The sequence below is a fragment of the Squalius cephalus genome (assembly GCF_949319135.1).
Source record: "Squalius cephalus genome assembly, chromosome: 21".
NCBI classification, from domain to species: domain Eukaryota; kingdom Metazoa; phylum Chordata; class Actinopteri; order Cypriniformes; family Leuciscidae; genus Squalius; species Squalius cephalus.
The window spans coordinates 30,406,574-30,431,231 of record NC_137142.1 but is presented as its reverse complement, the minus strand read 5'-3'; the positions used below and the strand labels follow the sequence as shown (position 1 = coordinate 30,431,231).

Here is a 24,658-nt window from a genome sequence, read left to right as displayed (position 1 = left end):
TCAGGAATTTGTTTTGGTCTACTACTGTGTCATTTAAAAAAAAAAAAAAAAAAAAAAAAAAAATCTCTGTTAGTTTATGTTACATGTTCCCCGTGTTGTGTTTGGATTTTTATGTTACTTCCTGTCCCGAGTGCCATTTTTGTAGGTCTTGATTGTTTTTAGGTGTGTCTTTTTAGCTTGTTATCCCTTGTGTTTCTATTGTTCCTCGTCAGTCGTTAATGCATGTAAAATGTTCAGTCGAATGACATTCCGATCAAAAGCGCGTTTACACTTGTCTTTTCAGTGTGTATGTGGAGTTACATGTAGTAGTTACATTGTTTTAGCAACCTTTCTGATTTGCAACACTTTTCACCATTTAATCAATACATTAAGGATTAAGTCAAGTCCTGCCACACAACACTGAATATGATTTTACTTTTAAGGTCACACACACATGGGCGTCAGTTTGGTTTGAAATGTGCTGGGGACAGAGACGCATTCGGAAGTGTATTTTCAGAAGTGCTGGGTACAATGACGCATTCATTTTTTTCTCTCTTTCGCGCAGGTTATGTTTTGAAAGATGATGTCCTGTAGCTCGGGCACGGCCCCACTTTTCAACAGGCCCACCCAAAACTTTCAAAAAAAACAAAAAAACCTTTTACTATATTCTAATTTTGTCAATAATTATAAAAAAAATTGCCAATAAGCTCATAATTTGTGCTAAAATAGTGTTTAGTTTTAAAAACCATTTTAAAAAGCTGGTTATATTTTGATGTTTCTGCGCAAGTTCAGCAGACAGTGAGGTTCGGGTTTGTTCCGATCAGAGCTCGTGAGTGGAGAACGCATTTCTGAATATTCCGCTCCGCTCGTTCATTTCGCAGGGTCGCTCGCTCAACCCAGATGTCCTGTTGCCTGGTTCGAAAATATGTGGAATAAGGGCTGCTTCCGTCTAAAAGTTTTTTTCCTAGTCGAGTAGTAGGCTAGTTGTTCATTTAAGTCATTCGTGGACAAATCGCCCCTTTATATTAATTTAATTACTTATATAGCCTACAGGATAATGAGCTTACGTAATATAGCCGCACTCAAGCGCACGACCGCACGCATAAAGCTTGCCACAAAGAACCGGTAAAAGTAATGATTATGAATGCGTCTAAATGTGTCTAAATACGCTGTGAATGTGAATGTGCATTATACGCTGAGTTTCGGTTCATTTATGAGACGAACTCCAGTTCACTCGCCGGCGCCTCCATGTCGTGATTCTGCTATATTTACTTCTTATTTATTAAATCCAGGCAATTGGTTCATGAAACATTGATTAAAATTAAGACACAATTAATACAAAACGAAATTCACTTTAAAGAAAGGCAGCTGTTCTGTTTGAGGTCTCTGTGAAGTTTTAAAGCAGTCTTTTAGTGCCGCTTTCAGAGCGCTCACGTCCGTAACCGAGAACTGACACGTTGTTTTTTCCCTCATAAATGTGAACACGGAAAATAAAATAAAATAATTATTATAATGTTTTTTTGTTGGGTCAGACAATGATTACCACATTTCTCTCTCATATTGCTCCTCACAACCACTGAAAACGGTAAAAAAAATCGAACCAAAAGTCAAATTAATATGGACGGAAGTTAAAAGTGGTGGGTACAAAATGACTCATGACGAAATCTGGTGGGTACGCGTCCCCCCCCGCCCCCCCGCGCAAATACTTTACATGTTTTATGGGGACTTTCTGTAATGATATTTTATACTGTGGAAACTGTATATTCTATCCCCTAACACTACCCCTAAACACAATCCACACAGAAAACTTTCTGGACTTTTACATTGTCAAAAAACATAATTCAGTATGATTTATAAGCTGTTTTCCTCATGGGGACAAAAAAATGTCATGACATTTTGTCCCCACAAAGACACACACACACAAACACACCCTGACAGAGCTGCGCATGCTGCCCTGGTCACTGTTGTAGGCCTCCACCTCCAGCACATGAGAGCTGCGCGTCTCTCGGTCCAGAGCCACAGTTCCTCTGCTGATGAGTCCAGACAGACTGTCCATGCTAAACTGACCATTGTTTCCTATGGAGAGCAGACATCACACACACATGAGCCATACTGCCGAACTCTGGTATAGTACTTCACATGAAGCACGAGGTTGGAAACAATCAAGATAATTAATGTTCTGTCATGACAACTCTCTGAGAGTTTGGCATGGTAATGATTATGAGAATGTTAATGTGTTTGGTCTTGGCGGAATAGATCTGCTACACTGCTGTTGTTGCTGCAGAGAAAGTGTGGGACTCGCCACTGCCAATACACACAACTTTCTGCTGTGAGCAAGTAAGACATGATGCCGCTGTAAAAGCATTCATGAATTACCCCATAACAGATCTATACAGGTGGAGCTGGGGAAGGTGGAGGGTTTCTGAAAGTGTGCTGCGAACAATAGGCAAGCTCATTGGCTACCAATCAGCTGTGCCCTATATATTCATTCAAATTCTATAAAGAATGATGTGATTGCAAGCAGATTGGGTTAGGGACTTATGAGCCTGTGCCTTCTAGAGCTTCATGACAGAACTTTGGATTTCCTGGCAGGGTTTGTCTCTATATGTCTAAACATGTAAAGTATAGTCATATTTAACCACAAAAAAACTAGGAGAAAGAAATAATAAAATACATTTTCTAAAATAAAATAAAATCTGTTTTTATATCGATTAACACTGCTTGTGGCAATGTTTACAGTATGCCATAGATGAGATTCTGAAAATACTCAAAATATTCCTATAAAAAGATTTTCTTACTTATATATTTATATATTGCAATAATGTTGGATAGTTGGTACAGTACATAGTGGGAGCGCATCTGATCAAGGCATTGAGGCGCGACATCAGGAAACAGGAAGAATAGTTACCGGAGAGAATCCTGTACAGAACTCTTCCATTCTCCCCCTGATCTGCATCTGTGGCCTGAACCTGCAGACAGACGCAAACACATGTAACCACAAAACATACACACACATGTACTCCTAAAAAATGAGACCGAAAGTAACACTTCACTACCACAAACACCTATCCATTATATTTATTGAAAAAACATGTGTTCAAACTCTCAAACAGATTACAACTGGACTCCTCCTTTCCACCGTCTCAAGTTATGTGTGCATTTCTTCATTATTAGCAGCACCAAATAAAATACAATCTCTCTGTTTGAACGGCCTGGGCCAGACATTGGCTCAACTGATAGTGTGAATTTGGGGCGGGGCTATCTGTGTAATGATGACTAAAGAGTGCAACAGTGCCCGTCATCGTAAAGAGTTATAAGTCATGAACCGAGCCAATCAACTACGAGCTGAATCACAACACTACAACCTTTGATTTGAAGCAAAAAAGTTTTTAAAAATCAGACAAAAAGACAAAGGTACAAGACTGTGTACTTAACCGCTTTAGTGAGAGAAAGAACTACAATCCCACAAAGCATTGCGAACAGCATAATCAAATTAAAAGCGATGCAGAAATATAAAACTACTCATTTACAAATGTTGATTATATGTATAAAAAGATATGTTTATTATTATAAGTTTTGCAAAATATGCATATACAAACATTTCAATATTTTGAGAGCATAGGGAGATCAACTTGATTACGTCATTCGCAGTGCTTCATGGGAGTGGGCGGGGCTAAAGAGCTAGTGTGTTGCTTTTTTCGGCTCTGATTGGTAGAATTTGTACAGCGCATGGGCAATGAAGTTTTTACCAAAAATTCCATGATTATTTTAAAAATAAGATGAAATAATGTGGGCTGGCGCAAATCCCATGGATTAACAAAATCATAGCTCACAGTAGGTCTGTCTTTAAGGGTTTTTAAGTTATCGTTCAAAATCAATTTCCTTATGAAGAAAACGAAACGTTTTTACTTCCCGGAACCCGACTCTTGCACTCTATTAAAAGACAGTTTAAACCTAAAACTCCTTAACTGCAGTAAAACACAGTTGCTGAATGCAACAGCAATAAGATAAAAAACACTAATATTCAATAAAATGAATTTATAAATAAAAATAATTGGAATAAATAATTCCAGTAAGTACGTAATATAAATAGTTCATTATAGCCCAACCGCTGACTGGTTATGGTTGCTAAGCAATGTCACGTTAATATAGAATGTTCTTACGAGTTCAAATATGGCTCGTCGTGTTTGGTGCCACTAGTGGAACAGAAGTGAGACAGTTCACCTTTAAATAGTTGTCATGGTAGTAACTTATAGGGGCTTGAAAGCACACATACAAATTCAACGATCATTTAAATCATGGAAAAACGGATCAGCAATTGTTCCTAAATACATCTACACACATAAATTCATCATATTAAACAGTAAAGCCATTTAGCACACACTGAATACATCCATATATTAGTCAAATCCTACTGACAGCGAGGAGGACGGCCCCTCCTTCAGACTCATTAGCTTTATAAAAAGATGTGGAGAGTTGAAGAAAGAGGTAGGGGATGAGGAGGAGGATGGGGAGAGAAAGAAAGAAGGGGTCTAGGGGGGTCTCTTGGAGAGAGATGAATAGAACAGGCAGACCGGACCATACCATCACATGGGGGGGTTAAATCTTGAGAGTGAAAGTTTGGCTCAGAATGGGTTTTTAGCACATGAAACACACTGCTATGGTCAAAAAAGAGGGAGAGGTTGATTTAGAGTCTCTCTGAATGGATATTAGCTGTTCTTTCTGCACACGTTCTGATCCACATCTTCCAGCTGTCTCATCTCCAACGCTCTTGGTGACAACGTGATTTGAAACAAGAGGAACTTTGGAGGACTCACTAATCGCGTAAAACGATAAAGGTAAAGTTGAACCACAAAGAATAAACTGAAAAATAAATGTTATTCATTGGACCCCTGTTGAAAACACCAGGATAAGGTTTGTTTTAAATGCTGGTTTCCCTACCGGGATTTTTCATTTTTGTTCTGCTGAGCAACATGGCTATGCTGGTCCACCAGCACCAAACCCACACTAACCAGCATAGACCAGCATGGACATTCATTCAGCAGGGCCGAATCCACTTTATTTTTTGTCATGATGTCAGCCATGAAGTACACGGGGCAACATAAGCCACGTTTGCATTATTGTATTTTACTAATTCATGCATATGCTTTGCCTGAAATCACTAACTCATTAACTATTCACAACAAATACCACAAAGGTTACTATAAAGGGAAACACATTGTGTACACTACCATTCTAGAGTTTGGTGTCAATATGTTTAAGAAACTTGTACTTTTATTTAGTAAGGATGCATTAAATTGATCAAAAGCGTCACTAAAGACTTAAAAAAAAATGATGTTTCAAATAAATGCTGTTCTTTTGAACTTTCCACTAAAATACTGTTTTAAACAATGATAATAATAAGAAATGAGTCTTGGGCAGCAAATCAGCTTATTAGAATGATTTCTGAAGGATCATGTGACACGGAAGACCGGAGTAATGATGCTGCAAATTCACAGAAATACCATGAATGACATTGTAAAATATATTCAAACAGAAAACAGTTATTTTGAATTGAAATATTTCACAATATTACTGTTTTCAGACAGCCTTGGTGAACATGAGAGACTTTTAAAAACATAGAAAACTTAACGATAGTCTATCAAAACAAGAGACAAAACCTACTTCATATCTTACTGTTCTTACTGAAAAGTACTTCACACATAAATACACTTTAAATTAGAAATTAGATTTGTATTAGATTATATATATGTTTGTTTGTTTTTTTGTTTGTTTGTTGCAAATCGTGTTTTTTCCCACCAAAGACTAGTGCACCAAGAAAAAGAAGAAGCATAAAAGCGATTCTAGCTGCCTGCTTAAGCAAAGCAAAAATGTGATGATGTGTGCATAAATGCATTTCAGCAGATTCGTACCGCGGTAACTAATGAAGCGTTTCACTAACAATAGTTCTCGTCTGAATGGCCTTTTCAGACTGTTTGTGGCATTTAAGATGAAGAATAATTTCATGTCTCAATGTGTTTTCATCAAAGCGATAAGTCACACTCTGTGTGCTTAGAATTGAACATGCTGACATTTAGGAGCAGATAGGTAGAGTAATTGGTGACTTGGGTGGTACGCTGTGTTTGTGTGTGTTTCAGATGGATTGAGAGTTATTTTAACAGACCCAATTTAGCTTGCAAAAAACCCCAAAAGAAAAACAACTAGCCACATTTCTCATTTGACTGCTCACTTAATGGGGCACCGACATTTTTAATGTCAAATACCATTTCAAATGTGTGTTTATGGGAGTGATGTAGGCCAGAAAGTACATAAACAGACGTGTATGCTTAGCAAACGCATTCACCTTGTATGTAAATAAACGTGTTATTGAGGTAATGTGATGGTGATCCAATTACCAATTACAACAGTGTTTAAATTCAACTAACTTGCATACACTGCAAAAAATAACTTAGTGTTTAATTGGTCTTTTTCTTTTCATTAAAATAAAATAAAAATAAATTACATTTACTTTAGAAGCAATGCTGTATGTGATATAAAAAATATTGTGGTGTAGGTGTATTCTGTCTGTTAAAAACCGAAAAATAAAGAATGTTGAATTTTGTAAAACTTAGAAAAAAGTTGAAAAAACATGTTGTCATAACTTATTGATCATATCATTTTTACAGTGCACTGAAAACAAGTCGATATCTTATGCAGTGCTGTTCCTCAAGTGAATTTATCTTGTTTTAAGGATTTTTAGATATTTGACTTGAAAAAAAAAAAACGTAACTTTGACAAAAATGAGTCTTTAACATTGGCTAAAAATACATATGAAGAGTTCAGATGCAAAAGCCTCTAAGTGCCATCTGAAATTTTCTTCTAGAATGATCATTTTTATCAAGCTCGTATCTTTAAGTTTAATATTTTCACTTAAATGGCAATGCAAATTACCTATTAATTGCCATTTAAGTGAAATTACTTAACTTAAATATACAAGCTTTATAAAAATGATCATTCTAGAAGAAAATTTCAGATGGCACTTAGAGGCTTTTGCATCTGAACTCTTCATATATCCAAATGCAAAACCTAATACAAGTAAATTATGTCTGAAAACAATGTTCCCAGCAACTAGAGAATACACAGCCATGTTTATATATTTATATATAGGGGCAGGGCTGTACAGCCATCTAGTGGTTAGGCTACACCATGGTATTACAGATGATAAATGGTGCATAATTGAGAAGTAAACATTTATACGGTACTTATACAGTCAGTATTTATTTTTGTTTTCCCTGGGCCCTCCTGACTGGTTCTTGGTCCCCTCTGTGCCACCCCAGCAGAGATTGAATCACCTCACCTGAACGGCCATTATTAGTGATGCAACATTTGGGTCATGCGCATGTGTTTGTATTGTGTGTGTGTGGGTTTTCTTTGGCTCAAGAAATCCCTGAGAATAGGGGCCTGTGTAGACCTTAATCTGCCCCTGCTGAGTGTGTGTGTGTGTGTGTGTGTGGGTGGGTGGGTGTGTGTGTGTGTGTGTGTGGGGGGGGGGGGGTGTATGTGATTTTATGAGTAAGAGACTCTTGCTAATCTGTAATTGATATAGTGCAATATAAATCTACTACACTTTGACCTTTCTTGACATTTCTTTACAGAAATCGCTCAGTCATTTTGCTAGTCTTGCAGAGAAGCACCGTGAGCTGCGTGTGTAGAGATGCTAGATGGTGATGACGATAATATGTGTGTACTGTAGGTGTTCAGTCCCGCTACCACAAACCACACTGTGTTTACCTACAGGAAAATGTGCTAAGATGTTGCGCTTTCATTGCTCATTTGAGTATTATCTCAGATGTTTCGAATAAGAATTTTTTTGTATTAGCCTATTTTATAGTATATATTCATATTTAGCTTTTTTCATTTTAGTTTACATTTAAGTCATTTTGTTGTGTAATTTTTATAAGTTTTTGTTTTTATAAATTATTTTTATTTAGCTTTAATTTACTTTTATTTCAGTTTTAGTATTCAGTTTTTCAATTCAAACTTTTTTTTTCCAGTTAGTATAACATTTATAATTTAAGTTTTTACATTTTATTTGATTTCAGCTTTACTTCAATTAGCAAAAATAAAAACAATTAATAAAAATAGTTACGTTTTACACTCTCAGAAAAAAGGTACAAAAGCTGTCACTGGGACAGTACCCTTCAAAAGGATTCTAATACCAATATGTACCTTTGAGGGACTTATATGCACTCTTTAGGTACAAAAGTGTACCTTTTGTAAAGGTACCGCCACAGTGACAGCTTTTGTACCTTTTTTTCTGAGAGTGTAGTTAACAATAACAACACTGCTTAAGAGAAATAAAAGACACAAATGAGACAAATGGTGACATTATAATTACAGAGCTTATGAAATGAGATCATGGGTTTCATAAGAAATCTCAGACTTTTCATTGCAGATTATCTTGGCAAATCTGAGCACAGCGTGAGGCAGTGTTGTAATCTCGTCCAAAACTTACATGTGAGATTTAGTAGGGTCTTTAAAAAAAAAAAACTGTGAGAATAAAACTTGAATTGTGTAATGATTTGCTTTGACCCATACAAACTCAAAGCGCTTGTTTTCACACAGTTGTTGTGTAGATATTTTAGGCCTTAGGTTTAAGTGTTCAATTGCTTGCCGTATCATTGCTGCTTAAAACAAATAATTAAGATATTAAAAAGATTCTTTCTTCTCAAGCGTACACACATGCACACACACCTGTTAACCACATCCTGGAACCTTGCATGCGTCTCGTACAAGCATGCATTCACACATTTGCACAAGCCTGAACCCAGAGTGTCACAAAAAACACCTACATCTTCACTATAAATGTACTCCACTTGACCCAGATTTAACACTCTAACTCCCAACTCCCGCTTCTCTACAGATCCAGGAACGAAATGGACGCTCCCTTCAATCTGACCCTCTCCAATCTCTCACTTCCCATCTCCCCAACATCTCCACCTCTGGATCTTCAACAGCCCCTCCTGACCATCATCATCATCGCGTGTCTCTTCGTTGTGTTCGGGGGCTGTGTGATTGTTCTGGCGATGGGCTGCTCGACGGGGGGGTCTTGGGGTGTGGATGGGGACTGTGGCCCGGTGGACGGTCTCTCGGGGGGTCAGACTCCGTCCAGCGAGCCCCAGCTGAAGCTCTGGAAGCGCTTGGGCTCTATGAGGCAGTCGTTCTCCTCCACGCCGGCATTCAGAAGACCCGTTCAGCCATACGTCGCCCAGAGCCGGAAGCAATCAGGGTCAATGCAGCCCGCAGAGTCAAAGACAAATGACTCCTACACATATATTACTATACCATCTCTGCTGCAGTATGCCACCGAGATTTGAGCTCTGTTGCAAAACCTAGTGAGTCACCTTGTGGTCTCCTGCCTACATAGGTAGCTGCCTTTTAAGTGACTGATTCGAAGTGCACTTCATAGGGAGAAACTCCAGCTACAGGAAACTAGACTGTAGATTCCAAAAATGTTGCTAAGCATAAAAATGCATAACATACAATATTAGATACAATTAGTTTTATTTAGATTTAATTGATTGTATCGAAACTTTCAGGAACTGAAAGAAATGTATGTTTAGAATTGACATTTCTATTAACTTGTCTGCCATTGTCTGCTCAATGCAATGCATTCTGGGATTACCTTTTCCTTTGAGGGATGCATATGATGTTGCCACGGTTATAATTATTAACAAACTAAAACTAAAAGTATTTAAAACATTTTTGTTAATTGAAATAAATCTGAAATTAAATATAAATATTAGATGAAAAATTAAAACAAATTTGTTTTAGTTGAAAGTTGAAATTACTAACTAAATAAAAACTAAAATTGAACTAAAACTAATATATATATATATATATATATATATATATATATATATATTCAGTTTTAATTTTAGTTTTAGTACTTATTTATTTCCATTTATTTTTATTTTGATGCTGCTTCAGAATTTGAAACAGCCAGTATCCATGTTGTTTACATCTGGTCCATGTGTAATAATGCTCTCCATGTGTATTAAAACTTTTTTCGAACTCTATTTGCATCTGAAGTGTTACCAGACCTTGTAATAAACGGCTATCAGTACTGAAAGAGATCAGGCTGTGTACAGGAAGACAACTCATTTCATTCGCCATTAGCTTCAATCGAAACAAGATGTGACTCAACAATCCAACCATATGGTGACAGCTGGACATTGTCAACATCACATCCTTTAAAAGACCTGACTTTCACCTCTCGTAGTAATGGTGGCCATTTTGACAGGGCATTAACAACAGACCTATTTATTTGGAGGAAATTCACATTAATTCGCATCTATGTTTATGTGTACAGTGGCCCCGAGAATATTTGTATACTTGCGTCCTTAAAAATGTCTGAATGTCATCGCATTAGAAACCAAAACAGCGAACCAAGTGGCATTTGTAGAACTTGTGCTAATTTTAAACTACTGAATAGTATAGGACTATAATATCTCGTTTTATCATTTAAAACATCTTTTTGTGAAATATTTTGCTTTAAAAGTAAGCAAGTGTGTTTGTGCTATTTTAAAATCTTATTGTCACTTGGTTTAAGGTTTTGATACATGTTTATGCTTTAGGTGTCCAAAATATAGGATTTGTTTCTTGCAAACTCAAACAAGATTGGCATATAAACAATTATTTCCCAAACAAAGCTTTAATAACATTTCAATTCATCTTATTTAAAAAAAAAAATTAAAAAAAATGTATTTAGTCAACAGAGTTTTAGAACTTTTGAAGAACCGTCATGGTTACCCTATTGTGCCAATTGTTGCCAGTCTAGAGAAGGTTCCCAGCACACTGGAACATGACATCACAGAATACAACTGGCATGACATGATACTGCTGCCATGGTTACAGACAAACAAAAACACAACTTACAACCCCATGCGCTACTTCATAATACCACTATTGAAAAAATGTTTTGTTGTTGTTAATTGTTTTTTTTTTAAATATTCATGAGCATAGTTTTCATATAGAACAGTGAATTGTGAATATGTGCATGTGTACCTGTAATATACTAGTTCCTCTTGATATGTTCTCCAGGACGCTGGTCTCATAGCTGTTCTGGAGGAATATTGGCCTGTTGTCATTGACGTCCAGCACCTCCACATATACTGTAGCTGTGCCTGTTCTCCGTCCTCCCGCTGGACCATTATCTACAGGAAAACCATCAACAGTCTGGACAATACAGCTAGGAAATGCTACTCTCAGTACAAATAAAATACAGCACAAGTTCAAGGTTGACCGATTTCTCTGACATTTCCAGTCATTTAGGATTATTGGATAAGGATTTTTACAAAGACTGAGCTGGAACTTGAAACAAAGCATACTTAAAATAATAATATTTTATAGATTCTAATTTATATTTTATGCATTCTAATTTGCATTATAGCTAATAGTTCCAGGTTTTCCATGACCATGGGAACACTGATAGCAACATAAAAATGCACAATAAAGCCCTTATGACTAATATCTTTACTGGTGTTGCATGGTAATACTAGTCATTTTTAAATAACCAATAGTTGTGCCAAGCAACAGAAACATGACTGTGCTAAAAAAAAAAAAAAGACCCATGACAGTTTTTGCCTACCACATTTACTTGTATTGGTGTAAAAATGTGTTGCAAAAATATGAAATATATTTATGTGTGTGTATATATAAAGCCATAATTGCAATATATCGCAATTATATATATATATACATATATATATATATATATATATATATATATATATATATATATATATATATATATATATATATATATTATTATTATTTATTTTTTTGTATGTAAAGTGACTTGCAAGAGTGTTTTTACTTAAGTACAATAAGTACTTAAGATTAGATACAGTAAGTGCAATGATGAACTTCTCAGTATGGAAAAAAGCGGGCAGCGTATTTTCATAGAAGCTCATCGAACTGGTATTAGAACAGCTGGCGTATTTCTGAAAGCTGCACAGCTCAAACAGGAAACCACAACACTTCTTTCAATTCAATGTCATTTATACAGGAAACTGCAAAAGATCATACCACATTTGCATGCACACATGCATAACCAGTTGTTTTAACACCTTTATGAAACTCACCAATCGCTTCAATCACCAGGATGTACGAGCCCTGAGTCTCCCGATCTAGACCCACCACGGTTCGTACCACACCGGTCCGAAAGCCCACGCTAAACTTTCCATCTTGGTTCCCTCCTATTGGGACACATAAACATAGGCTGAGAAATCACAAATCACGGCTCTGTCCCAAACCCTAGTGTGCTTGAATGATTTTGAATGTGCTACCTGTGTTGTCACACTAATTGATTTCAATGGAGTTTGAGATTAGCATGTTGTTGCATATTGGTACATATTTGACATTGTTGCAGCACCTCTCTGTCAGAAACACTCTGTTCAGTTCCTGTCTCTATAACGCCCCTCCTTCCGAAAAGCACAATGTGCTCTGATTGGACCAGTGTGTTGTGATTGGTCAACCACTTCGAGTGTGTTTAGGAAATGTCACACCGCTTACCATAAGCGCAAGTTTTTAACACACTACTAATGCAACTCAACCAGGCCCCGCCCCTTTATTTTGCGTATGCCTTGGGCAGGGATTATTTAAATTAGGAATATTGTGGCGTGTTTGTTCCCAGAATAAAACTCAAGACTACAATGGAGGTGTTTCAGGGAGTTCAGAAACTGTTCAGAAACTTTGTGCTTTGGAACTTTGCAGACCTTTTTCACGCTCAACTAGCAACTTTACAAACTAAAGAAAGTTATCACTTTTCACTTTTCACAATTGAATGAGCTTCATCCGTCTTCTTGTAACTGAGCACAATGCTGTGCTCAATACGCTGGCCTGGGGTATATTTAGAAACTGGAATGCTGTGTTGTTAAGGCTATGATGCCTTAAAATGCTGCCTTAGCTTCACATTTGCTGAAAGTGAGTCACTATGGGTCACAGCAGACCCAGCCAAAATCCCACAGTGTTGCTCTATCAGCACAAACTCATTCGCACCCTCTGATCTGTGACCTTCTGCACTCTGACCTGTGATAAAATAGCTGAGCTCTGCGTTAAGACCCGCGTCATTGTCTGTGCAGGTCAGTCTGACCAACACATAATCACGGGGCACGCTCTCATCCATCGAGACGTTATAAACGCTGGGAAAGAAGGTTGGCGTCTCATCATTCATGTCCAAAACTGCAGAGAAAGAGAGACACACACAATAACATCATTCAGCATTTGCTTTTGAACACAAGGTATTGACAGCTGGACAGTGATTAGTCCTCCTGCTCTGTACCTGTGATAGTGAGAGTGCTGGTGGATGTTCGTGGAAACTGGCCTGCGTCATACGCAATAATTCTCAGATAATACTGGCCAATCTGCTCGCGGTCCAGCACTGCCGTAGAAACCAGGATTCCTGTGGTGATGTTGAGCCTGAAGTCCAGCCGCGGCATCCCCATCTGAAGCGCCATGGTAACCGCGCCGTTGTCACCTTCATCAGGGTCCTGCACCTGCACCTGAGGGAGGAAACCAGCAGGGGGCAGAAGAGCACAGGACAGTTTTATTACAAGAACGTCATTAGACCTCAACATTGAATCAAAGATGACCAGAGAATTGGTACAAGATAATTCATGATAGCAACATGCTAATTAAAGCTAGCAATGTGGTAAAACATGCTAGCAACGTGCTAAAACATGTTAACAACATGTTAAAAACAATAGCAGCATGCTAATTAATGCTAACAATGTGTGAAAAAATGGTAGCAACATGTTAAATCATTCTAGCAACGTGCTAAAACATGTTAGCAACATGTTCAATCATGTTAGGCAGCAATGTGCAAAAACATGCTAATTCATGCTAGCAACATGTTAATTCATGTTAACAATGTGTTAAAACATACCAGCAGCATGCTAATTCATGTGTTAGCAATGTGTTAAAACCTATTTTTTTACAGTCTATGGTTAAAACATACTAGCAACATGCTAAAACATGTTAACAGTGTGTTAAAACATACCAGCAGCATGCTAATTCATGTGTTAGCAATGTGTTAAAACCTATTTTTTTACAGTCTATGGTTAAAACATACTAGCAACATGCTAAAACATGTTAACAGTGTGTTAAAACATACCAGCAACATGTTAAAACAATCTAGCAACATTTAGTGTTTTGGTAATTGCTAGTAGCATGCTAAAATGCTTGGAACATGTTGATTCATGCTAGCAATGTATTAAAACATGTCAGCAAAATGTAAAATAACGCTGGACATGCTAAGACATGCTAACAACATGATAAATCATGCTAGGAAGCTTAAGGCTTTGTCAAGCCAACATTAAAGTTTTTCCCAATGAACTTTACTTTCTAGTTATTATCCATGTTAAAAACAGTTGTGCTGCCTAATATTTTTGTGGATACCATGATGCATTTTCAGGGCTGCCAACTTTTGAGTTTAGCTTGGAGTGAGAATTATGGAAATGGAGGATTGGGGGGGTTGTAAAAAAATAAAAAAGTGTACGATTGTCAAAACATTTGGTAACTAAACAGAATGTTTTTAAGTTCAGAGACAACATGTTACAATATTTACATGGTCCAATAACTGGTTATTTTTTATTATTGCTTGACACAAATTTCACGATTTCATTTCAATTCTTGTGATTTGATTCCGATCTTGATTCAATATCGATTCATTTGGATAAATATTAGTGTAGGTACAGATACATGTTTATTTTTCTCAAGAAAAAAAATCTCACCTAATCCTGTAAACATACAGAAAGCTCTATCAGCTGGTATTAATATTAAAGGTTAAAAAATAACCAAACAAATTAAATATAATGCTGTTTTTATCATGATAACAACATATTTTAATGATATAAGTAAAATTATAATAAATATGAAATATAGTGCACATATTTAGCAAAATATAGCTAAACTAACCAACTAGCCAACTATAGGGCTTTTTTCTGAGGTAAATGTTATGTAACAGGCTATTGTTCTCCAGCTGTTTTATTGACCTCTTTCCGCAGGTTAAAAACACTGATTGATCAATATTATGTATGAGGCATACATTTCAGTAAGTTGTAATGTATCTTTCAACATACCTGTTCATTCGTGTTTATTTACTTCACGTGCCGCTTGAACTGAGGCGCTACAGCGATTTGTCACGTCACATTTACAAGCGCCAAAACAGTATTTAATGTTTGAATTTCGTAATAAAATTGACAGAATCTGAGAGCTGAGAATTTGTTTCATATAAAGAGAGTAACCAGCTCTGTCTTGTCTGTCGGTGTCAGTGTCCTCTTTGCTTAATGATTTTTCTCTGCGTGAGAAAATGGATGTGTGGCGTGAGAGCGTGTGAAAAGTGTCAATTGTGTGATACTCATGCTCAATGCGTGAGAGTTGGCAGCAATTTTCCCAACGTAGTAATCAAAATGTCAAATCTGCTCATTTTCATACAGTGAAAATGCCTGGTGATTACTGTCTGTCAAATTCAGTTGCAATTATTGCTTGGTTTTATTTAAAACATATATTTCAAATGAGGATATTAACCCGGGCCAGCATACTAAAATGAAATGATTGTTGAATATTTAATCAGTGAACTTTCATTCCCTGTGGATCAATCATATGCTAACCCTGAACACAGATGATCCAATAGGAAGCCCCTCTGGTACTTCAGCAACAAATGGGAGGTTGAGAAAGGCAGGATCGTTGTCATTGAGGTCCAGGAGGTTCACATACACTGTAGCACTGGCTGAAGAGCGCAGTGGAGGTGTCCCACCTGAGGAGGGCAGCACAACAAAGAGAATACTCACATATGGCATCACTTATCTGAGTTTTCTGTAGTCATTAGATCCACTGAGGGGGAAGGAATTCTTTAAAGAAATATCAGTTTATATTGTCAAACACAACTAATAGTGGGAGAAAGACAAATTGTGAGGAGGCAGACAAAACAAAGGATGTGTTTGGAAAGGAGTAACACCTTACTAAGTGAATACTGCACGGTATACACTGCATACTATTTTTATAGTAAGTGAAATAGAATTAGGCAATTATCAACATGAATACATACTTTGATATATAATATTGTGATTATAAAATACAGCACATGGATATCTTGGAATTAATGAAATGATTTTTAAAATCGGATTTCATTCAGTTTGTGAAAGAAGTCTCTTACGCTCAATTAAATCTCTTATGCATTTGACTAAACATACAGAAACAAACAGTAATATAGTAAAATATTTTTACAATTTAAAATAACTGTTTCTATTTAAATATATTTTAAAATGTAATGTATTCCTGTGATGACAGAGCTGAATTTTTAGCATCATTATTCCAGTCTTAATGTATCACATTTTATTTTTCAGGATTATATGATGAATAGAAAGTTCTAAAGAACAGCATTTATTTGACATAGAAATCTTTTTGTAGCATTATAAATGTCTTCACTGTCAAATTTGTTTAATGCATGAATAATTCATAAAGTATTAACTTTAGAACTGTAGTGTGTCCAAAGTTTACATACTGTGCACAACATACAAACTTTATACTGGAGATATGGGAAGACTGGTGTGTTAGCATGATTTAAAGACACTGAAGGTTGGCGACTGTAAAACTAGCTTTATTGTGGCCTCAGAGAGAGAGAGAGGCATTATGGGACAGCTGAGAGTTGCTTACGGTCGATAGCAGAGACAATGATGGTCCTCATAAGCTGTGCGGACCGGGCGTTTTGACTCTCTCTGTCCAGCACAGCTCCACTGGTGCGGATCTTCCCAGTGTTGCGGTTGATGGTGTAGAAGGGGTTCTCTGGATTTATGGAATAAACCACCGTCCCATTATCACCATAATCAGGGTCCACCGCTAATATCTGCAAAGAGAAAAATAAAAAATGAGTTCCAAGGTGCAGAAATTAAATCACACCAATCATCTCCCCACAGAATGGCATGATGGGAGATTTATGCATGGGGCATAACTGTATAAAACCCTGGCTGTTATTTTTTTTAAAAGAGCCAATCAATTATTCACAGTGCTGGTGCAGAAAGCACTGAAAATCACTTAATTGGTCATTAGAGAACAAAGGTTCTGTAAGTCTTTAATTATTAAAACAGGAAGGACCAGACGACTGTGTTCTTCATTGATTCGAGGGAGTTTAAACGGGTGATGAATGGCATGGGTCTAATGTAAACTTTATCTAATTGAATTGAACTCTGAGGGATTTTATTTTACACACATTTATTCAGGCATGTTTACAGACCATTTTAAAGTTGATGTGTGTGATTTTGCGACGTTAAAATATGTTGTCCTGCAGTCATTTGTATGCCTTGCAGAAAGTCCTCAATGCTTTTTTCATATGAAAGAAAACAGGGCCTTGTCCCTGGCTGTCAAGCTTAAAAAATGATTTAAAAAAATAACCATCATATATCACATATCATAAAAGTAGTCCATGTGATCTGTGTTCATATTCTTCTGAGGTCACATGATAGCTTTGTGTGAAAAACAGGTAAAAAATGAAACTGTTATTCAACGAAAATCATCTTTTGTAAACACTATATAGTTAAAATATGTGAGTTTTTGAAAAAAAATCTGACATTTTTTTTTATCACGATCCCACAAAAATATCAAGCAGCACAACTGTTTTCAACATGATATGATAATAAGAAATGTTTTTTGAGCAGCAAATCAGCATATTAGATGGATTTCTGAAGGATCATGTGACTGAAGACTTAAGTAATGATGCTGAAAATCCAGCTTTGACATCACAGGAATAAATAACTTTTTAAAATATACTGAAATAGAAAACATTTCATTTAAATTGTAAAATTATTTCACAATATTCATGTTTTTACTGTATTTTGGATCAAATAAATGCAGCCTTGGTGAGCATAAGAGACTTCCTTCAAAAACATGAAAAAACCTTACCAACCCCAAGCATTACTGTATGCTGCACGGAAAATAATAACTTGGGAATTCTTTAAATCATCAGATAAAAGGAGTCTTAAATGACATGATAGTGAGTACATGATACTGATTAGATCACACAATACCACTGTTTTGACTGGTAAATAGACTGATTGTGGAAGTCTAGACCAGAGTGTGGAAGTCAAAAGCTTTAAAACATTTGGTTTTTACATCCACTGCTCTGTGATTAAAATTATCCATCCATTTCTTCCTTTGTTCTGTTTCATCTCTCTCTCCTGCACAGTGTCCAGCAGGGTAATCAAGTATGCACTTGACTCTGGGCTACATTTTAATTAGTCATCGGAACCTCCTAATGAAGTTCAGTCCTGGCCTGTTAATTAAAGGACAATTAGTGGCATATTTATCCAAAGACAGAGCCACTATAAAACACCAGAACGTTTACAAGCAGAGTTAAAGGTCTTTAAAGGCCTGACCACATTTAACTAGAACACCCACATCTCAAATTCAATAGTTTTTTCCAACAGTATCAGTTCCATCGGTTCGCTTTTTCCTCAGATGCCACGTTCACAGATATCGCCCACAGTTTAGATAGTCTGATTTATACTGCATGCAAAATTTAAAAGATCTGGCTAAAATTGTTGCACAAAATGTGTTTACAAGGCTGAAATATATCACAAGCCACTTTATTAGGTACACCTATTCAACTGCTCATTAACGCAAATATCTATTCAGCCACTCACATGGCAGCAACTCAATGCATTTAGGCATGTAGACATAGTCAAGACGATCTGCTGATGTTCAAACGGAGCATTAGAAGGGGGAAGAAAGATGATTTAAGTGACTGACTTTGAGCGTGGCGTTGTTGTTGGTGCCAGACGGGCTGGTCTGAGTATTTCAGAAAGCTCTGAACTGCTGGGATTTTCACGCACAACCATCTCTAGAGTTTACAGAGAATGGTCCAAAAAAGAGAAAATATCCAGTGAGCAGCAGTTCTGTGGGTGTAAATGCCTTGTTGATGTCAGGGGTCAGAAGAGAAAATCCAGACTGGTTCAGCTGATAGAAAGGCAACAGTAACTCAAATAAGCACTTGTTACAACCGAGGTCTGCAGAAGAGCATCTCTGAACGCTCAACACATCAAACCTTGATACAGAAGCAGAAAACACACCGTGTGCCACTCCTGTCAGATAAGAACAGGAAACTGAAGCCACAGTTCACACAGGCTCACCAAAACTGGACAATAGAAGATTGCAAAAACATAGCCTGATCTGATGAGTCTCGATTTCTGCTGCAACATTCAGATGGTAGGGGCAGAATTTGGTATAATATGAAAGTATGAACCCATCATGCCTTGTATGAGCGGTTCAGGCTGCTGGTGTAATGGTGTGGAGGATGTTTTCTTGCCACACTTGCCCCTTTTTGCCAACTGAGCAATCGGTTTTAATGCCATAGCCTACCTGAGTATCATTGCTGAACATGTCCATCTCTTTATGACCACAGTGTGTACCCATCTTCTGATGGCTACTTCCAACAGGATAACACATCATATCACAAAGCTCAAATCATTTCAAACTGGTTTCTTGAACTAACATGAGTTCACTATTCTCAAATGGCCACAGTCACCAGATCTCAGTCCAATAGAGCACCATTGGGATGTGCTGGAACAGGAGATTCACATCATGAATCTGCAGCCACAACTGTGTGATGGTATCATGTCAATATGGACCAAAATCTCTGAGTAATGTTTCCAGAACCTTGTTGAATCCATGCCACAAATATTTAAGGCAGTTCTGAAAGCAAAAGGGGGTCCAACCTGGTACTAGCAAGGAGTACCTACTGTAATAAAGTGGCCGGTGAGTGTAAAGTAGGCGATTCTTGCCCAGAATATTCTGCAATCTGGGGTATTTCAAGTGCTTTTTACAATTTATGTTATTGCAAAGCAGCTTTACAGAAATGGATGCCTTAAAGTCTTACAACTCCCCATGGAGAAGTCAAAGGCGACACTTCTATGGCAACAGCCAAAGGTCTGGCTTATTGAGACTGTGAAGTTTAGTGGCAGATAAATCTGAAATCATTGATACCACAGTAATGTTAATAAAGTGTGCAACAAAGTAATGGTTCACTTAAATAACGACACAGCAGTCAACACCAAAAAATAGCAGAAATCGTATCTAGTGGTCAGAATTTCAGTCCAACCAAAAGTAAAAATGTAATATTTTATATGTGTTTGTTGGATATTTGATTTACTAATTGCCTCAAACAAAAACCTTAAACATCTTTAAAAAGATCTGATGCCATGAAACTAGTAACCTTTGGCAAATCCAACTGACTTGTTCTTCTTGAAAAGTGTGTAATTTATTTGTACACTCTAAGGAAAAAAGGGTCAATGGGGTTCTATTTAGAAGCCTAGGGTCCTTGACTCGATTTTAAATACAAAACCTGTATGACAAAGAGGTTCTATATAAGGAGAAATGTCTTAAATTAATGCATAATACTTAAATGTTTAACAGGTTATTTCAATTTCTTCTAGTCATAAAGTATGTTTACGAGCTGTTTGATTCATAAAATGTAATCAAAATAAAACATGAATTAAAAGAAAATGAATTAAAACTAAATCCATAAAATGATCCCATGATGGGAACCACTAAAAGGTTCGCTAAAATAACTCTTTCTTCAAAGAGTATAGGTTCCAGAGCCAGACATAACAACACTAATCCAACGGGATGAGTTAGTCATGAAAACAGTTCTGTTTGGTGCCACGAGTGGCACATAAATCAAACACTTCACCTTTAAATGAGCTCATTGTAGCAGTCTGGGAAACTGGTAAACAAGATGTTGCTTCCTGGTGGACTGATAACTTTGTGAACCATGACTCGTGGAAATACATTAAAGCTAATCCGTCATATTGGAGTTTTAGATGTTGGAAACCTCTAGCTAACTTATGAATGGTCCCTGGGAGTGCCTTCTGAGACTGAAAGTAGAGATGGCATGACTGACATTAACATATGAACTAATTTATTCATTCACCAAAGGAGGAAAACCCCCTCAAGATGGGACTTTCACATACTTCAAGCAAAAGAATAATAGGAGCATATAGGAGCTCCATAAAATGTTCCAAGGACACCGGGGTGAGAGCCCACTTTGAATTCAGCTGCAAAACTCCAGCCGATCAAAGGCTGGGACAGAGAGGTTTTCTCCAGACGGAGAGGAGATGGAAACTTGCTCCTCTGGGTACTGGGGGGATTTGACTCAGAGAGAAACTATAAGATATTATTACTCATAAAATCAATAGCACTAACCATGTTTACCTGCTGACATTAGGATCAAACCTCTGCTTCAAAACAGGCACTGTTTCTGTATCTTGTCATTTCATCTAATCTATACAGATGGTGGGATATGATGGGATTGTAGAATGTTTGGTGTCTGACCAGACCACATCTGTCTAGTTCCTAAAGGGGAACTATATGCACCATTAAAACAAATAGAATAAGTAGTCTTTTGAAACCACATGATTACTTTGTGTGGGGAACAGACTGAAATGTAAGCAGTCAAAAACAATTTCTAGGGAAACATTGCTTTAAAAATAAAAGGTCTGGACAGTTTGAGGTCAAAAGGTCAGTTTAGAGGTTAAAGGTCAGATCAGTGCACTCACAGTAATGACGTCGGTATCGATGGGACTCATCTCCACAACATTTGCTTGATACGGCTCATCTCGCCACATGGGGGCGTTATCATTTATGTCCAGTATAGTGATGTTCACCTGCAGAGAAATATATGCATGCTTTAAAACATTATAAAATCACTATAATGCATGGCTTCAAGTGACTCTGCATTTAAAATATGGTGGAAACAGCAATATGAAAATAGACACCCATTTAAATATTAAGAATAGACACAGTAAACGACTCTTCTGCCAAGTAATATAAAGTAGTTTTATACATAGGTGATGATGTCTGTTTGAGGAAGATCAAAGAGTCAGCCGTTACCGTAGCGATGCCAATTTTCTGCTGTGGCCCCACCCCACCATCCACGGCTCTTATGATCAGAATATACTCAGACTTCATCTCTCGATCCAGAAGAGCTGTAGTGGTGATCTCTCCTACACGCACACACACACACACACATGTTGGGTTTCCATGTTTTAAGGGGACTTTCCATAGACATAATGATTTTTATACTGTACAAACTGTATATTCTATCCCCTTACCCTAACACTACCCCTAAACCAGCACAGAAAACTTTCTGCATTTTTACGTTTTCAAAAAACATCACTTAGTATGATTTATAAGCTGATTTCCTCATGGGAACCAAAAAAGGTTAAAAGGTTAAAGGGCAGGTGTGAACGTGTGTGACGTTGCCCACCTGAACGCGTGTTGAGTCTGAACTGTGAGCTGCCTTGCAGGGAATAGATGAGAGAGGCCTGTCCAAATTCTCTAGAGGCGTCCAGATCGGTGGCATTCACAAACAACACCGTAGCTCCTGGCACAGAGAGAGAGAGAGAGAGAGAGAGAGAGAGAGAGAAAGAGAGAAAACATCAAAAGTTTTAAAAAAAAAAAGAGTCAAAAGAGAAAAGAGGAAGTAAACAAACCATCAGACAATGATTGCGTGAGACAGACAGCTGAATGAAGAGAAAAACATATAACACATAACATGACATGATAGACAGGCAAAGTGTAAGGGGTGTTCTTCAGACAGGAAGTGGTTAATGTGTGCTTTGATGGAGACAGGGTTATGGATTTCAGGTTTATCAGATTTTAGTGGAGTGTGTTCAGTACCCTTGACACACACACAAACACACATGCAGAGCAAATGTAATTTCCCTTTGATGATTGGAGGCGAGTCTATTGTGTGGAATAAAGGCATTTAGTGAATAAATGCATGAGAATTGTGAACATCTCTGTCTCTTTTCCCTCTGCACACAACCTACTTGCTCAATTAAAACAATCATTTAAAAGAAAAAAGTAAAAGAAAATGAATTATAAGAGCCAAGACAGAAACAAATATCAAAATCCAAAATCCAAAATGATGCAGCACAGAAAAAAATGGTAGCTGAATAGACTAGATTTGCATTTCCAGTGCTTGTCATGCAGACTGGTTTCTGTCTGCTGTGCATATGAATCAACATATAACTCTAACATTAACATAATATAACATAATCACAAGTTTAACAGGTTTAGTACAAACCTCTAACTAGATTTTCTGTGTAATATTTGAACTCTTTGGTTCTGTTTTTGGGTGGTCAGAGCTGAAACAAAACTAGCATAAGCCCGTGTGTCTTGGAAAACAGCACTTATTCACACAAAACATTATATTAGCGTTGAACAGAACTAGTGCACAGCTGGCTGAGCGTTGTAAATCATCACTGACAGGAATCTAGTTATGTTGTCATGAGGTTTTGAGCACTGTACATGTGCTACATGTTGATACATTCTTCCATTTTTTGATAATATAATTATTAATGCACCTGCAACGATATTCTCCGGAATGTTGACGATATAAGACGGGAGGCTGAACTCGGGTGGGTTGTCATTCTGGTCCTGCGAAGGGAAGGAGGGAGGAAATCAGTGTTTAAGGTTTCTAAAAAAGTCTTTAAATATTAACTCATTAATTTTCCACAGGGAAAAAACGCTTTGGTTGTAATTAAATGTATTGATGGAGTGCTTTTAGGGTTTAATGGAAACTCACAGGCTGTGGCAATGGGAAATTATTCAATATTAGACACATACACTGTTTTACCACTTCAATTCAGCTCAACGCAGTAACACACACACACACACACACACACACACACACACACTGGCATGGATGTGTCAAACCCCTGCTGTTTTTCAGATGAAATGTGTCTAATCAGAATTATAATAAAAGAGCAGAGAAATGTCAGAGAGAAATGATCTGTGGATTAACCGTCCTAGTCAATGAACCTAAGAGGAAACCAATGAATTCAGAACGAACACAGATCACGCAACACCAAACTGTGTCTGTTTGTGTGTGAGGAACTTAAATCTGAAATGACGGTTCAGTAATCTTCGTTTTCACTACACTGTTAGAAAAATCTGTAGAAATTACAGTATTACTGGCAGCTACTTGCCAGTAACTTACTGTAGATTTAAATTGATGTTATTTACTGGCAACAATTTGTTCAAAATTAAATGAACATTAAACATTAACAAGTCTTTATCTTTACAGAATAAAACTAAAATAACATCCTCATGCAAAGCATTCTGGGAACCAAAATCTGAAGGAAAAAAACAGAAAAAGGTTGATGAAGATTTCTGGTTCCCAGAATGCTTTGCATTAGATTGTTATTTTATAATTGTATTCTTTAAAGACAAAGACTTGTTAATGTTTAATGTTCATTTAACTTTGAACAAACTGTTGCCAGTAAATAACATAAATTTAAATCTACAGTAAGTTACTGGCAAACAGCTGCAAAAACTACAGCAAATTTTTTACAGTGTAGATTCTAGGATAAAGGTAAAGTATTATTCTGGGTTACAAGTTAAGCTCAATCGCAGCACTTGTGGCGTAACATTCATTTTCCTTTTTCTATTAAAAGATCAAAATTCTGGATTGGCTCTTTGGCTCTGTTTACGCCTGGTATTAAGATGCGTTTTGTTCGATCGGATCACAAGTGGACGGCGCTAATACAGGTGTAAACGGGTCTGAAACGTTGTGAGCTTCTCTACTTTCAACCACTTCCATAGGTAGTCGAAAACACATTCGACTGGATTGCTTTCGTGG

General features: G+C 37.1%; 2 protein-coding genes across 2 annotated transcripts in view; one reads left to right on the top strand and one right to left on the bottom strand.

Annotated features, from left to right (window-relative positions):
- cdh23 (cadherin-related 23) overlaps positions 1 to 24,658 on the bottom strand; it is a 233,458-nt gene that overhangs the window by 42,293 nt on the left and 166,507 nt on the right. The window contains exons 18-29 of the mRNA XM_079854508.1: positions 23,382 to 23,454; positions 22,280 to 22,396; positions 21,904 to 22,016; positions 21,570 to 21,677; positions 16,678 to 16,867; positions 15,633 to 15,778; positions 13,304 to 13,523; positions 13,051 to 13,203; positions 12,105 to 12,218; positions 11,026 to 11,174; positions 2,888 to 2,948; positions 1,910 to 2,055 (exon numbers count right to left, since the gene is read on the bottom strand). Of these exons, the coding sequence (XP_079710634.1) occupies positions 1,910 to 2,055; positions 2,888 to 2,948; positions 11,026 to 11,174; positions 12,105 to 12,218; positions 13,051 to 13,203; positions 13,304 to 13,523; positions 15,633 to 15,778; positions 16,678 to 16,867; positions 21,570 to 21,677; positions 21,904 to 22,016; positions 22,280 to 22,396; positions 23,382 to 23,454 (1,590 nt within the window). The remainder of the gene's footprint in view (positions 1 to 1,909; positions 2,056 to 2,887; positions 2,949 to 11,025; positions 11,175 to 12,104; positions 12,219 to 13,050; positions 13,204 to 13,303; positions 13,524 to 15,632; positions 15,779 to 16,677; positions 16,868 to 21,569; positions 21,678 to 21,903; positions 22,017 to 22,279; positions 22,397 to 23,381; positions 23,455 to 24,658) is intronic.
- On the top strand, positions 4,625 to 9,503 carry LOC307148740 (uncharacterized protein). Its single transcript, XM_079854511.1, has 2 exons — positions 4,625 to 4,817; positions 8,882 to 9,503. Exon 2 carries the CDS (start codon positions 8,895 to 8,897, stop codon positions 9,333 to 9,335), a length of 441 nt encoding a protein of 146 aa, XP_079710637.1. The 5' UTR covers positions 4,625 to 4,817; positions 8,882 to 8,894; the 3' UTR covers positions 9,336 to 9,503.

Excerpts from the sequence above, each read along its gene's own strand:
- LOC307148740 (XM_079854511.1), top strand. The coding sequence starts at position 8,895 with ATGGACGCTCCCTTCAATCTGACCCTCTCCAATCTCTCACTTCCCATC.